General features: G+C 51.6%; 7 protein-coding genes across 7 annotated transcripts; 3 read left to right on the forward strand and 4 right to left on the reverse strand.

The window, feature by feature from the left end:
- Positions 1-399: 399 nt before the first annotated feature.
- Positions 400-1,102, reverse strand: AUEXF2481DRAFT_26018 (uncharacterized protein; the record flags this gene model as incomplete). The annotated part of the gene is made up of 3 exons (XM_013491839.1): positions 400-702; positions 763-785; positions 853-1,102. The coding sequence occupies 3 exons, from the start codon at positions 1,100-1,102 to the stop codon at positions 400-402; spliced, it is 576 nt and encodes a 191-aa protein (XP_013347293.1).
- Positions 1,103-1,514: 412 nt separating this feature from the next.
- AUEXF2481DRAFT_1598 (uncharacterized protein) lies at positions 1,515-2,822 on the reverse strand (the record flags this gene model as incomplete). The annotated part of the gene is made up of 2 exons (XM_013491688.1): positions 1,515-2,444; positions 2,496-2,822. 2 exons carry the CDS (start codon positions 2,820-2,822, stop codon positions 1,515-1,517), a joined length of 1,257 nt encoding a protein of 418 aa, XP_013347142.1.
- A 264-nt stretch (positions 2,823-3,086) lies between these two features.
- Positions 3,087-4,835, forward strand: AUEXF2481DRAFT_26020 (uncharacterized protein; the record flags this gene model as incomplete). The annotated part of the gene is made up of 2 exons (XM_013491840.1): positions 3,087-3,101; positions 3,159-4,835. 2 exons carry the CDS (start codon positions 3,087-3,089, stop codon positions 4,833-4,835), a joined length of 1,692 nt encoding a protein of 563 aa, XP_013347294.1.
- A 1,682-nt stretch (positions 4,836-6,517) lies between these two features.
- Positions 6,518-8,953, forward strand: AUEXF2481DRAFT_374368 (uncharacterized protein). Its single transcript, XM_013492215.1, has 2 exons — positions 6,518-7,585; positions 7,640-8,953. Exons 1-2 carry the CDS (start codon positions 6,771-6,773, stop codon positions 8,610-8,612), a joined length of 1,788 nt encoding a protein of 595 aa, XP_013347669.1. The 5' UTR covers positions 6,518-6,770; the 3' UTR covers positions 8,613-8,953.
- A 226-nt stretch (positions 8,954-9,179) lies between these two features.
- On the reverse strand, positions 9,180-10,247 carry AUEXF2481DRAFT_1601 (uncharacterized protein; the record flags this gene model as incomplete). Its single annotated transcript, XM_013491689.1, has 3 exons — positions 9,180-9,280; positions 9,348-9,967; positions 10,039-10,247. 3 exons carry the CDS (start codon positions 10,245-10,247, stop codon positions 9,180-9,182), a joined length of 930 nt encoding a protein of 309 aa, XP_013347143.1.
- A 907-nt stretch (positions 10,248-11,154) lies between these two features.
- On the forward strand, positions 11,155-12,034 carry AUEXF2481DRAFT_26023 (uncharacterized protein; the record flags this gene model as incomplete). Its single annotated transcript, XM_013491841.1, has 2 exons — positions 11,155-11,348; positions 11,410-12,034. The coding sequence occupies 2 exons, from the start codon at positions 11,155-11,157 to the stop codon at positions 12,032-12,034; spliced, it is 819 nt and encodes a 272-aa protein (XP_013347295.1).
- A 180-nt stretch (positions 12,035-12,214) lies between these two features.
- On the reverse strand, positions 12,215-13,172 carry AUEXF2481DRAFT_1603 (uncharacterized protein; the record flags this gene model as incomplete). Its single annotated transcript, XM_013491690.1, has 2 exons — positions 12,215-12,606; positions 12,665-13,172. The coding sequence occupies 2 exons, from the start codon at positions 13,170-13,172 to the stop codon at positions 12,215-12,217; spliced, it is 900 nt and encodes a 299-aa protein (XP_013347144.1).
- Between the last annotated feature and the right edge of the window lie 87 nt (positions 13,173-13,259).

Raw genomic sequence — 13,259 nt, forward strand, 5'->3', positions numbered from 1 at the left:
GAAGTTGATCTGTGCTCGCAAGATCATGATCATGACGTTTAGCATGGTCCGATTGTATGGAACAACTCACTTCTGCTCGTTGCCATCGTCTCCACGTGCTGTAGTTCGTTATATTAATAGCTGTCAATATGCACAATGTTTTCCAATCAAGCATCGCTACGAGTGGGGGTACAATTAACAGCCATACTCCAAGACGGCTCTAGCCAATTTGAAAATCACTATGCATTTTTACAGACCCTTTTTACACAGATCACTGGTGCGGGAGAAGCGCAAGGACTTTTCTTTCATTCTCGGGTCGCGTCAGGCAAACGGCCCGGGTCTATAACACTACATGCTGACCCCCTCTCCCATCGCCCCCCTTCACTTCGATCCACGCTTCCTGAGCCCGAACAAGGACTTCTAACCCTTGCCGGATTTGGACTTCGTGGGAGTCGTGGGTGTGGGGGGACCCGGCTGAGAGAGGCGGGTCCATAACGCCGCGCGACTCATGCTGAACGTGCCTTCGGTCGACACAGACGATTGCGGGTTGGCGGGAGTACGGACCGGGTTCTCCTGAAGGCTCGCCTGGATGGAGTTCTGGCTGTACGCCGAAACGTTCCTCGGAGTGACCCGGCCCTGTTCCTCCACCTCCCCTTCTCCCTCCACCGCCTCCGCCTCTCTCTCTCTCCTCCTCTCCCTCTCCCTCTTCATGGGCTCTGCCGCCTGGCAAGAATGAATTAGATCGAGTGACAAGGTTGGAAGAGATATCTAGTGGTCACTTACCGGGTGCTCTGACGTTGTGCTCCCTGTACCAACACCAGCAGGGGCACACAGCCTCCTTGCCTGCGACTGAGCACTCCTCACGGCACTCACAGTCCAGAGGGCAGGAGCAGTAGTGTTCTCCACCAGGGTCATGTCTGCCCTCTAGGACTGCGAGCGCAAGGTCGATCATGTGGAGAGGGTCGTGCTGATTTTCAGGCGGGAAGTTTTGTGGTGCGGGCGGGCGGGGTGCGCGCGCAGGAGAAGCTTGACGGTATCTTGATGGACACGAGTTTTTGCGCGTCACCATGTGCCAATGATGAGGAGGTGGGACATATTGGTCGAGGCTCTTTGATCTAGCCATTATGAACTGGTATAGAGGAGAAAATAATTTGAACGGCTTTGGTAAGTGATGAACTGTAAGAGATTCTTCAGTTCTTCTAAAGAGCACACGCAGCGACTAGCGCCATTTGAACCACATCATCTGATTGGCTTAGAGATGGTTGTCCACTGACCAGAGCAGTCCTAGTGACGACTCCTAACAGGTGGTTACTCGAGTCATGCAACAATTGATGAGCGAAGAACTTCTAGACCATTTCTTCTGGTAGTGGTGGCGGTCTCATGCACATACCATTGAACCTGGGCCAAACTGGATGACCCATATAGGCCTTGTGAGGTATAGCCAAAGTTGTGGCCATCGGCAGCTGTAGAGCTGTGTATGAATCAACCAGGATCCTAGACAAATTGCCCTCATTGAACGTAGGTTAACGATGAACTCAAGGTCGGACAGGGTTGTTCATCTTCCTGAAGATACCTAGGAAACCACCGCCTGTAATCCTTTCTCCAACCTTAGGCCTGCAAACATATGTCCAGTCTGAGTCCTCAGGCTTGATTTCTTTCAGAGTTTGTGCCGGATCTCTGGTGATAGCCTGGTTCAGTTCCTGTGGCGTTTCAGATGGCGCTTCAGATCCGGATGATTGTGCAGAATCCGAACTGTGCTCTGTCGTCTGGGCCTTGATTGAAGCACGGGGTTTCACAGCGCGTAAGTCCCATGGTTTACCGCCACTACTTCCATTGTTGCCAAGCTCCAAAGTCTGGTCAAGAAACAAAGAAATGTCTTCTCGCTTGATCTTCTGTATGGAGTCTAGAATTTGCGTGATAGAAGGGTTGAAAACAATGAGGATTCCATCATTCTTGAGGGCCGAGGCAACAGCCGAAAGATGGTCGTGGGTAGCAGGTAGGTCCAGGAATGCATGCGTTAAGAAAGGCTCCTCGGAATCGCGACGCGCATGTTCAGACTTGATCCACGCACTGGCATCTCCAACGTGGAAGTCAATGTTGTCAGCATAGAGACCATGACGGAAGCCGGCAACCACCTTGGCCGCATGCTTTGAGTACTTTGGAGAGATATCGATGGTGTGAATGACAGCCTTTCGCGAAGCTTTCCAGGCAGTCACAGCATCATCGCATTCAGTCTGCTCGTCAGTGCTTTCTTGCTCGGTGGCCGACAGATCGTCTGTACCCTCGGACACAGGGGCTGGTTTAGGACACTGAGTGTTGGCACCATGGATGGCTCGACTCAGATGTAAAGTCAGAGCTCCATGGCCTGTACCAGCTTCGAGAATCTCTATCTTTTCGGCCTCATCGGCCCTTGATGAATGCAGGTCGAACAGGCTTACAATAAGATTGGCATCGGCTGGATAGATCTGGAGAGAACAAGTCAGCGATGTCGGAAGCCATAGAATGGCCTGACCTACAGGAGTTACAAGTCTTCTGGTCATGCTAACGTATTCGGCAAGAGTGATGGTATGAATTCTGTAATCATGGCCAGCAGAAGAGGTGACCAGATCTCTGGGACTTTTGCCAATAATGTCGGCATGAGATATGTCGCCTTTGTGGGTGTTGATCTTGTTGGCAGGATTGAGAGGTTTCGAGACAATGATATTGTCCTGGTTCGACTTTTGGCGCAGTATAACAATGTCCCGTTCCACAAAAGTGGCGAGAGTTCTATACTGACTACAGATGCTGGCCGGAGAGCTGTGTCGACCACAGATGCGGCGCAGTGTGGTCGAAGCTGAACGCATGATATCGTGTGCAGAGGGTCGACAGGCAAAAGCAGGCTTCACAGCAAGCAGAGAAGATTTGGCAGGCGTATACGGATACGAGGATATACGGCTGTCCGGTGAAAATAGGGTGTGTCGATCATCCGTACAGGTTCAGTGTGGGGAAGGTGAGCACTGAGCAGGAGCAGTGAGCAGCTGTCAGTTGATGGCAAAGTTGCGTCTTTTTGATCAAATATCATTGTACGGTGGACGTCGTGCTGTCGCAATGCCTAGAGGCCTCTTAACATGACACGTCGCATTGTGGGTGATGGTCCAGATCAGACAGGCCTATACAAACAAGACTGACACCGACGGCAGGTTCGCACCATCAGCCAGCTCGGCGCCCTGCTGCTCGTTGTTCTACTCTTTGTCTTCGTCGTCGACACGCGCTACCGCCTGCTGCCTCAGTCCATTCATACCGCCAATTTCCTGCACCATCCCGGTCTCGTCATCACCGATGTCACCCTGACCACATGCTCCTCGATCAACCCCCTCTCTTCGTGTCGCCTCGACCCCTCGCTGTGGCATCGCATTGAAAAGGATCTATACCTGCATAGTGGCTGGGTCTCCTCTGCATACCTTCACGTCCAGCGCAAAAAGGAGGAAGAACTCACCGACGAGGACAAGGTCGTCCTTGACCTTCGTGTTGGTCGTCTCGACCCTGGCGTCGGCGAGAAGGGCCAGCAACAAGAGCGGTGGGAGTCTCGTCCGGGCAACATCTGGTTGTTGAGAAGCAACAAGAGAAAAGACTCGGACAGCGATCGAGCTGTCACCGCTGTCGACGTCCTGTTCGGCGTGGATGCTGTCGACCCTCGTCCAGCTTGGTCCGTCACTCAGACACCCTTGCTTCTTGATGCCACTTCCCGTCTTCAGGCTGCCCGGATAAGCATCCGTCATGGTGCCCTCAAGCCCGACAAGAAATCCGTCATCCCGAGAATCCGCAAGGACGGCAAATTCAAAATCTTGCAACTCAGTGACCTTCACTTAAGCACCGGTACTGGTGCGTGCAGGGATGCCATCGATGCGAAGGGCGACATCAAGGGAAGTTGCGAAGCTGACCCTCGCACTCTTGACTTCGTAGGCCGTATCCTGGACGAAGAGGCTCCAGATCTCGTTGTGCTGGGCGGTGACCAGGTCAATGGTGATACAGCACCGGATGCTCAAAGCGCCATCTTCAAATTTGCCGATCTTCTCGTATCACGCTCTATACCTTATGCTGCCATCTTCGGCAACCATGATGACGAGGGGCCCAAAGCCTCCCGTCTCTCTCGCGAGGCTCAAATGTCCCTGCTCTCCACTATGCCATTCTCCCTTTCGCGTCCTGGGCCCGACAACGTCGATGGTGTTGGCAACTACTATGTTGAAGTCCTAGCTCAGGCTCCATCGCAGAATGCTGCCATCACTCTCTATTTCCTCGATACTCACAGCTATAGTCCTGATGAGGCGACTTATAGAGGCTACGATTGGGTCAAACCTAACCAGATCCAATGGTTCACAGAGACTGCTCAAAGCCTCAAGGCACAGCATGCCAAGTACACGCACATTCATCTCGACATGGCCTTCATTCACATACCGCTGCCTGAATTTACTAAGGAAGGCAACCTCTTAGCTGGTGGCGAGTTCAGAGAACCAAGCACTGCTCCAGGATTCAACTCTGGTCTCTATCAAGCACTTAAAGAGCAAGGTGTTGTCTCTGTGGGTTGTGGCCACGATCACGTCAACGACTTTTGTGCTCTCACTCGCCAATCCAGCGATGCCGCCAAAAGCGAAAATCTTGGCCCTTGGATGTGCTATGCAGGTGGCAGTGGATTCGGCGGGTACGCTGGCTGGGGCGGCTTCCATCGTCGAGTCCGTGTCTGGGATGTCGACATGAATTCTGGAAGGATAGTGACCTGGAAGAGAGTCGAGTGTTGTGGCGACGACCTCAAAAAACGGGTTGGCGAACTGCTGATCGTTGACGGAGGTCGCGTTGTCGTTCCGCCAGAGTCCACTTGAGCAACCTTACAAAGGCTGTTTTACGCCAAAAATTCACAAGGGCAGCACGGCCTGTCCTATGGTTCACAGCAACCGAATATCAATCACTACCCCCTCTGACACATGTCATCAGTCGCCCTCTTGACGACAGCGGCTGCCGAGATGGAGTATGGGGAATCCCAACCCCGTCAAACCGAATTCTCATGACCAACTTTTGTGTTATTATGTGTAATGCTTGGTTTGATTGTGGATAGTGCTGGGGAAGCACTAGTTCTTTTTATCCGAACAACGGTGCGGATGCGATGAGCAGGTATCAGGCAGTATATGCTGGGTTGTGTACAAAGAGGGCAAACTACAGTGTTGCAGTGTATATGCATGCTTTATGATCAATCATTTCAAAAGGCCATGTCGCTTGGATGATGGTGAAGACGCTTTGAAGCACGCGACAGACACGCGGTGCTAGGAACCCGGATGCAACGTCAAATGTGGGAACCCCACAAGGACACCCACGCGAAAACCGACCCTCCGGAGAAGGGCCACGGAAGAATTCGAGGGTAAAATGTTAGCCTCGGGGTATTTGCTGTCGAGTCTGGTCAAACCGGGCCTTCTTCGCGAGGGCAAGAAGTCGACGAAGGGTACAAATGCTCGTGTGTCCCCAGACCTGGACATTTGACCTCTAAGATCCTATTCAGCCTCTGCAAAATGGCAGCCTTCGAAATCGACGACAAACCCCAGGCGAACGGACACTTGCCTTCCCCGAACAACTGTGGATCCAATACCACAAGATAGAAGCGGTGTTCAGAATGCATGGGATTATATTCTGTAGGCGATATCCACCGGGTCACGACAAGGCGGTCCTCCGTCAGCCCATTCGGAGCCCGCATCGGACAGGGGCATCATCCTGCTGAACCAGGCCTTCGCGAATCCGGCTTGTTGAGCAACCAACAGCGGCGATGGGGATCGCTTTGCTGTCGCTTTCTGACGGCTTAGGGCCTGGTGCCCGTACAACGAACCTCCCTATTTTCAGATCGCTTCACCAACGGGCCAACAACTATTTTCTCGGACCGACTCTTTACTTGGCAGCGCGAGATACGACACAAGAATAATTGTGGCTTCGGAGCCATCAGCCTTACGGCCGGCGGGAACACCGATCTTGAAGTTACGAGTGACGACGCATTTTTTAACCACAATTGTGATGGTCGATGTGCCACGAGAAAAAGACTTTTTGTTCTGCTTCTTCTTTACAGCTTCGATGCGTCACGTCGAACCCTTGAATCCAACGGTCGGGGAACATGACGATGTCCGAGGAGACTTTGATTGGCGTGAAAGGCTCTGCAGCGCAGGCGCACGGTCGTCTACAGCGAAGCTTGCGATTCTGCAAGGTTCTTCAACACACGCCATCACCGGGTCCGGCAAAGGCCAAAGAGTCTCATATGTGTGTCATTTGTAGCGTTTCATGCTTGCCGACAGGATGCATGTCAACGCTCAGCTCGCGCATGCGCTGTGCACGCTTGGGCGTGTGTGGCTAGTAGGTCCTCGTGCTCGCGAACACCTTCAAGCCATATATGACACCCACGTATATCACCCCAGATCGGCTGTAGGTCGCATTGATATTGTTGACAATGCATGAATCGGTAAGTTGTTTCGTAGTTTTGCGATCGGTTTTCATTGGACTATTTTCTCTATTCGATACTAAGATTCGACGGCGTTGACGCTACCTGCGGCAAATCAACGGTTCCCGCTTGACCACTTTTTGCGTCAACTCAACACGCCTCTGATGGGCAATGCTCGTCGTTGGATATTGTTGACTCTTTTCTTGTCCAAACGCTTCGTTTTCTCTTCTACTTTCCCCCTACCTATTCTCATTCAGCCTCCCGCCTAAAATATCTGCAACCCCTCGTCACCTATTAACGGGCCTATTTTCTTTCCATCACATCTTATACCTGGCGAGGTTGGATGCCCTTGATGATGCCTGACTCGACGGGACCCGCTATATCTACTGTCAAGCGCGCATGCGATTGTTGTCATAAAAGAAAGGTCAAGTGCATTGGCGATGGTACTCGACCCTGCAAGAACTGCACTGCAGCTGGCCTGACATGCACCTACAACGCCATTCCTCAGAAGAAGGGACCGAAGGGAAGCAGAGCAAAGGTCATCTCTGAGCTTCGCGAAACACAAAGGCAGTCGCAATTGGCGGCTCGCGCAAGACACGGACTCGGATTCGAGGCGTCACAATATGCCAATGCCTTCTCGAGGACACCGGACTTGCTGTCCATGGAGCTCATCACATCATGCGTAGACTACTTCTTCGCAAACATGTACCCAACGCAGCCAATCCTACATCGTCAGAAGGTTGGTGAGACGATTGGAAAGATGGAGAATTCGGTAGAGGCGTACTGTTTGGTCGTCTCGCTTTGCTCATACATGCTCATCCAACCAAACACCAAGCTCCCGGCTGGCATCGTCCCGGACGCCGAAGCACCCAATGCTCATCTCAACTTGGGCATGACGTTGCTTGACGAGGCTATTCGTGTTCGCAAGGGCTACGACTACATTGAGAGTCCAAGCATCTGGTCTGTCATCACATCGTTCTTCTTCTTTGGCGCACACTTCTGCCTGGACAAGCACAACACAGCATGGTTTCACCTCCGCGAAGCAACGACGTTGGCTCAGATCATGGGGATGCAAGACGAGAACCACTACAGCCAAGGTGACTTGGTTGAGACTTCACGACGCCGAAGACTCTACTGGCTTCTGTTTATCACAGAGAGGTGAGCCAATTGGCCACATGGAATCTAGAAGCAGTACTAACCTGTCCTTTGTAGAGCATATGCCATCCAGCGTCACCGCCCCTTGACTCTCCACGCTACCATCAACCTTCCCACACTCAACGACGATCCTGCAGAAACCGTCGAGCTCAGTGGCTTCATCCACCTCGTCACACTCTTCAAGCCTTTCGATGATACATTTGTTGGACTTTGGAACAAGGCTCGTGTCGGTTGCTCGACCGAGTGGTTGGCAAGACTGCAAAACCAGCTCTCAGAAGCACTTCCGGCATACCTCCACAGCACTGAGAGCCAGGCTGTCGACTTGAGAACATCACAGCAATGGCTCCGAACAATGGTGTGGCAGCTCTCCATCAGCCACGGGTATCTGTCTTCGGCTGCTGCAGACAGCGCCATGAGCTTCAAATATCCTATCGAGATTTCGAGAGACTTGATCGCGGCGACAAGCGGCTTTTCGCAATCTGCCATGGAAGTCCACGGCATTGGACTTGTCGAGAAGCTCTTCGACGTCGCATGCACCTTGACTGACGTAATGTCTTGCGTACCCTTCGAGCAACACACTTTCGAATACGGTCCCCGCGATTACCTAAACCAGTTCCTTTCACTCATCTCGACGCTCCGCGGTGGACAGCAGCGTTACCTTCCTCTCCTTCTCTCCAAGATCAACGACACCCTTCCTCAGATGCCTACCCCAGGTTTCAGCATGGTACAAATGCCTGGTGGCCGTGGCAGAATCGACGAGATTTATGACAGTAGCAATCCTGCCAGCGGTGACTCTACACCCTTTGGAGGCAGCCCACCACCTCAGCCTGTCGGCCCTCAACTCTTCCAGTCCGCCTACCAGGATGACTTCAAGCTTCCTGGCCCTACGAGTAACGGCTTCCCCATGATGACATCGGCTCCTTCATACAACGGCATCCAAACACCAGCACAACTTCAAGCTGCATACCAAAATTCGCGCAACGCATACTCTGGCCTGGGAGGTCAGTCCGGCTTCGACCACAACCCTTGAGCTTGGTATCATTGTGAGAAGCATCAACCATGGCAATGCTAGTAGTCGTCGATAATCACAAAGGCTGGGCCTTGCATGCCACCAGCGGTGTGCGTCGTCATGTCGTACGACGCAGACAAACGACCACACACAATCTGCGACGGTCTGGAGAACAAGCTCAACTGGGAACGACTCAAGAGCTGTCCTGCTTGACTCGAGCCCTAAGGACGTGCGTGAAGCCGAGATTATGTCTCAGCGCAGATAGGCCTCGTTGACTCGTCGACGATCGCGAGCTATGCGAGCAAGCTTCCTTTCTCACTGGAAAACAGTGCACTACACACTTCTGTATTTCAAGCGATGCATCAATTAGACGGTTGGGAAACAATTAGACGGAAAGGAGCATTTCATGGCGTTGTTTGGAAATGGGGAAAAGACACACAAGAAAAAAGATGATTTTGCTGCGAATGATACCCATACTGCTACTATCGAAACATTACATATAGACTTGTCTGTTCATGAACAGAAAACATCCTCCTCTCATCCAAACAAACTCCTTCCATACAAGGCATTACTAGTCGTCGTATACAATCATAGCTTCGACTTTGATTCTTCAGGTCCTGACCTTTGCATGATCCACTCGGAGACGTGTTTGGCGAACATGAGCTTGTCCTCACCAGGTTCGGCATGCACTGTTGGACTCAAGTCAGCACTGCTGTTCGTCTTGGAAAGCAAGAAGGGAGAGGAGCAAGCACTCACTATTATGATACCAACCATCGTAGCTCTTAAGCTCCTTGTCACTCAAATCACTGCGTTCAACATAGGCCTTTGTCGCATCATAAGCATTCACATGGTCAGCAGTTCCGTGCAGCGCCAACAGTCTAATCTTTCCACCTTCGCCCGCACTCTCCTTTGGCAAGACCTTGTGGCTCTCGAGCTGTAGTCCTCTATCCAGCATGCCTGCTAAGCCTTCCAGTGTTCCTGTGTCATGACACAATTCGTCCTGCTCCCAGAGCTTGTTCTGCTCAGGATCTCTACTCAGGTACTTGGAGTCTAGCTTTTGGACGAGTTGGAATTTGGGTAATATGCGACCTGCGACACGGCCGGCCATGACGGTGGCTTTGAAGGGGCGGGTGCTGGGGTGCAGGCTTATGAGGGGGGCGCTGGCGATGAAGCCGCGGACCTGGGAGAGGACGTCTGGAGGCCCGGTGGAGGCGTAGTGGAGGATCTCGGCGCCGCCCATGCTATGGCCCATGACGAATAGGGGTACAGGGGTAGGGAGCAGAGTGCGGATCATGCTGGTGATGTCGGCGAGTACACGGGTCGTGGGCCCTGTGAGACCGCGTTCATGTTTGTTGCGGACTGAGCGACCCCATCCTCTGTGCATGGAAGTGTTAGCTCGGACTCGGCCTCGAGACTCGAGAGAATCAGGGGTCAGAAGAGAACATACCTCTGATCAAAGGCATAAATATCCACCCCCTGGCTGGCGAGGTGGTCGAACAGAACGGGGTAGTTGTTGCAGTGATCACTGAAGCCATGCACAAACAGCATGCGTGCCTTGGCTGCATCCCCCGACACCTTCCATGTTTTGGTGTACAGCTCCATGCCGTCGTCCGTCTTGTGCGTCCCCTCGAATGTCGTGTACGTCGTTGCTGCCATGGCCCGTGTGGAATAATATCGATATGCAAAGAACGAAAACGCGGGTTTGCTTCCTCCTCTTGCTTGAAGCCTCACAAGGCCTTGCATTGTTGCGTTGGCCATTGTTGCTGACGTAGCTTGCTCGGAGCTCCTCGGCTTCCTTCTTGCTGCAACTTGCTCGCTTTCTTGTCACTTGTTGCAGGACGATGATTTCTGCGGCAAATCTCTCTAGTCTTTTGCGACTGATTCTGGCATCTGGCAAGGAGAAAAACAAGCCTGTCTTTGCTGAGCAGGTCCTTGTATGACTCCCACCCCTCGGCTGACGATGTGTATTGCGACCATGCTGATTTTGTTCACTCTCGCTTGTTGACATGCTGACCCTGACATCGAGCTCAATCCATTGTATAACGCTCGTAATTGTATGGATTGTCCCCATGCCGTAGCAAATATGGATCTCAGGTTGACATGCTCCCGCATCTATCTTGTCTTGCCGGCCAGGTATCGATTGTGGTCGGCGAGCTGTGATTACAAGAATTTCCATGTTATGAATTTATGACTGCGCAGGAGCAGTGTGGTTTCCTCTTCTGAGTGCTGTTTCGGGCGACGTTTATGTTAATCGTCTCATTCGATTATATGAATGATTAACAGCTCGTCCGAGTTACCCAATCACAGCAATCACTTGCATTGCATTGTCCTCGACCATTTAAAGCATTAATCGTGACGAGATTCAGGGTTTCGGGAGAGCTCTTCCGGACTCGAGCCCGAGAACCCTTTGACATGCGTGCCGCAACGAACCTCGGTACCCCACACTTTCCAAAGGATTCAACAACATCTTTGACAAACATTGCCTTGGTAAAGCGATTCACGGTTGGTAATCGTCACTCTACTCTCCCTCTGACCTTGATCTTAACACTGTAACAAAGCAATCATGTCGCAAGCTGAAAAGGAAATCACACTGGAGACTCGCGGCAATATCGCCATCATCACTCTCAATCTACCAAAGAAGTTGAACGCACTCAATGGAGACCATTACTTCCGCCTTGCCAAATTGATGAAGGAGGTTGCTGTCATGGACGATATTTTCATAACCGTCTTGACTGGAAAGGGTCGTTACTTCTCCGCGTACGTCACTTCCATCCCTACCTCTTTTCCACATAACAGCAAAGCACTAACAACAGCACAGCGGCGCAGACGTCTCAATCTCAAAAGCACCACCAAAAGACACCGATACCCAACGTCACTACCTCCAAGGCTTTGTGGCTCAAAATCTACACATCACACACGCCTTCTACACCCACCCGAAGATCCTCATCGCTGCTCTAAACGGTCCTGCAGTGGGTCTCTCTGCTGCCTTGACCGGATTCGCCGATTTCGTCTATGCCGCCCCGCACACTTTTATCCTTACACCATTCAGCAGTCTGGGCTTGGTGGCAGAAGGTGGTTCAAGCAGAGCCTTTGTCTCAAGACTCGGTATATCAAAGGCGAATGAGGCATTGATCATGAGCAAGAAGTTGACTTGTGAGGAACTTGTCAATGTTGGCTATGTGAATGGAGTTATGGATGTCAAGCCTGGAGAGGATGAGAAGTTTTTGAAATTGGTGCTTGCGGAAATTGATAACAGACTTGGCAAGCACTTAATCCTGGAGAGTTTGATTGGCATCAAGAAGTTGATCAGGAGACCCGAGAGAGGGCTCTTGGATGCTCAAGGTGTTGCAGAGGTCTTTGGTGGATTGGATAGATTCGTCAGCGGTGTGCCGCAGGAGCAGTTCAGAAAAATTGCCTCTGGTGAGAAGAAGCATAAGCTGTAGATTCGCTTTAATGCATGAATGATCATTTCACAACAAGAAGCTAGCCAGAATCAAGCTTCAGGAGAGTTAAATGATGATTAACAGGCCAAGCGACCCGTACCATGATTCCACTCACACGCTCAGGATGACTAACTCAAGGGGTATCGATAGGAAACAGACAGTACAACGCTGGTCAGCACGTCACCTCTTCTTGGCATTCCAATCAATGAACAGACCGACGTCCTTGATGACAGCAGAAGGAATGCCCATTTTCTGTGCCCACATAGGCAGATTGCCTTTTGCGTCAGAAGCTGTGGCCATCTGCCACTTGACATTAAAGTTCTCCACCATGGCACAGCGTTCAATGCTGACATACTGTCCCAGAGTGACTGGCTTCCTCTTTTCAGCAGTATCGCCTTCCTGCTTGTTCTTGTGAGTGGAGTAGACAGCCTTGTCCAGTTTCGTGATGTCAACCGGAATCTGCACGACCAGAAAAGAGGGATGGTCAGGACCAATCGAACGAGCTGTGACAACGAGTACTGGGAAAGTGCGGTTGTCCAGAGGAGGTGGGATGTGATGACACATCTCAAAGACTGATGTGATGGTTTCGGTTAGATGCAGACAGTGCGAGTAGAGACTGCGATTACTCACTACTCATACCAACCTTCTCCCAATTACCAACTTTAGCCTGCTTCTCGGCCAACTTTGAGTCCCAAGACAGAACCTTGTGTGCGTCAAAGACATCCGGAGTGTACTGTGATTCATGCAGACTGTGGTCATCGAGCAGACCAGCTTCAAATTCATCCCAATTGGCAGTGCCTTGCTCCTTTTTGTTCTCATGGAGACTTGTACGTGCAAACCATGCCTCATCATGCGAACCAGGACCAAGTTTCGAAGCAGGAATCTCGTGAGCCAACAATTGGACGGTAGCCTTTGCGGGTGGAGAAGTCTTGGATCGCTCCTTGATTGCAAACTTCTGAGGTACGTATTCTGTTATGAAAGTCGAGGCCTCGTCAAGAATTCTGGTGATGAAAGTCTCGAGGTCTGGTGATGTTGCAGTTCCTTGCAATGCTGCCAGGTCCGGATGAGTCGGTAGTTGTGTTGGAGTGAGAGCGCGGAGGCGCACCAATTGACCGTAGGAATGACCGGCGATACTCATGATTATCGAATTTTCAAGAGCTTAGATGAATGCGAGAGCGATAGGGTGATGTGGGTGATTGTGTTGTCTCGTCGAATAGGTAAATCA

The sequence above is a fragment of the Aureobasidium subglaciale genome (assembly GCF_000721755.1).
Source record: "Aureobasidium subglaciale EXF-2481 unplaced genomic scaffold scaffold_2, whole genome shotgun sequence".
NCBI lineage: Eukaryota > Fungi > Ascomycota > Dothideomycetes > Dothideales > Saccotheciaceae > Aureobasidium > Aureobasidium subglaciale.

Excerpts from the sequence above, each read along its gene's own strand:
- AUEXF2481DRAFT_374368 (XM_013492215.1), top strand. The coding sequence starts at position 6,771 with ATGCCCTTGATGATGCCTGACTCGACGGGACCCGCTATATCTACTGTC. Across the intron at positions 7,586-7,639 it reads CTTCTGTTTATCACAGAGAG|AGCATATGCCATCCAGCGTC; the intron begins GTGAGCCAATTG and ends TGTCCTTTGTAG.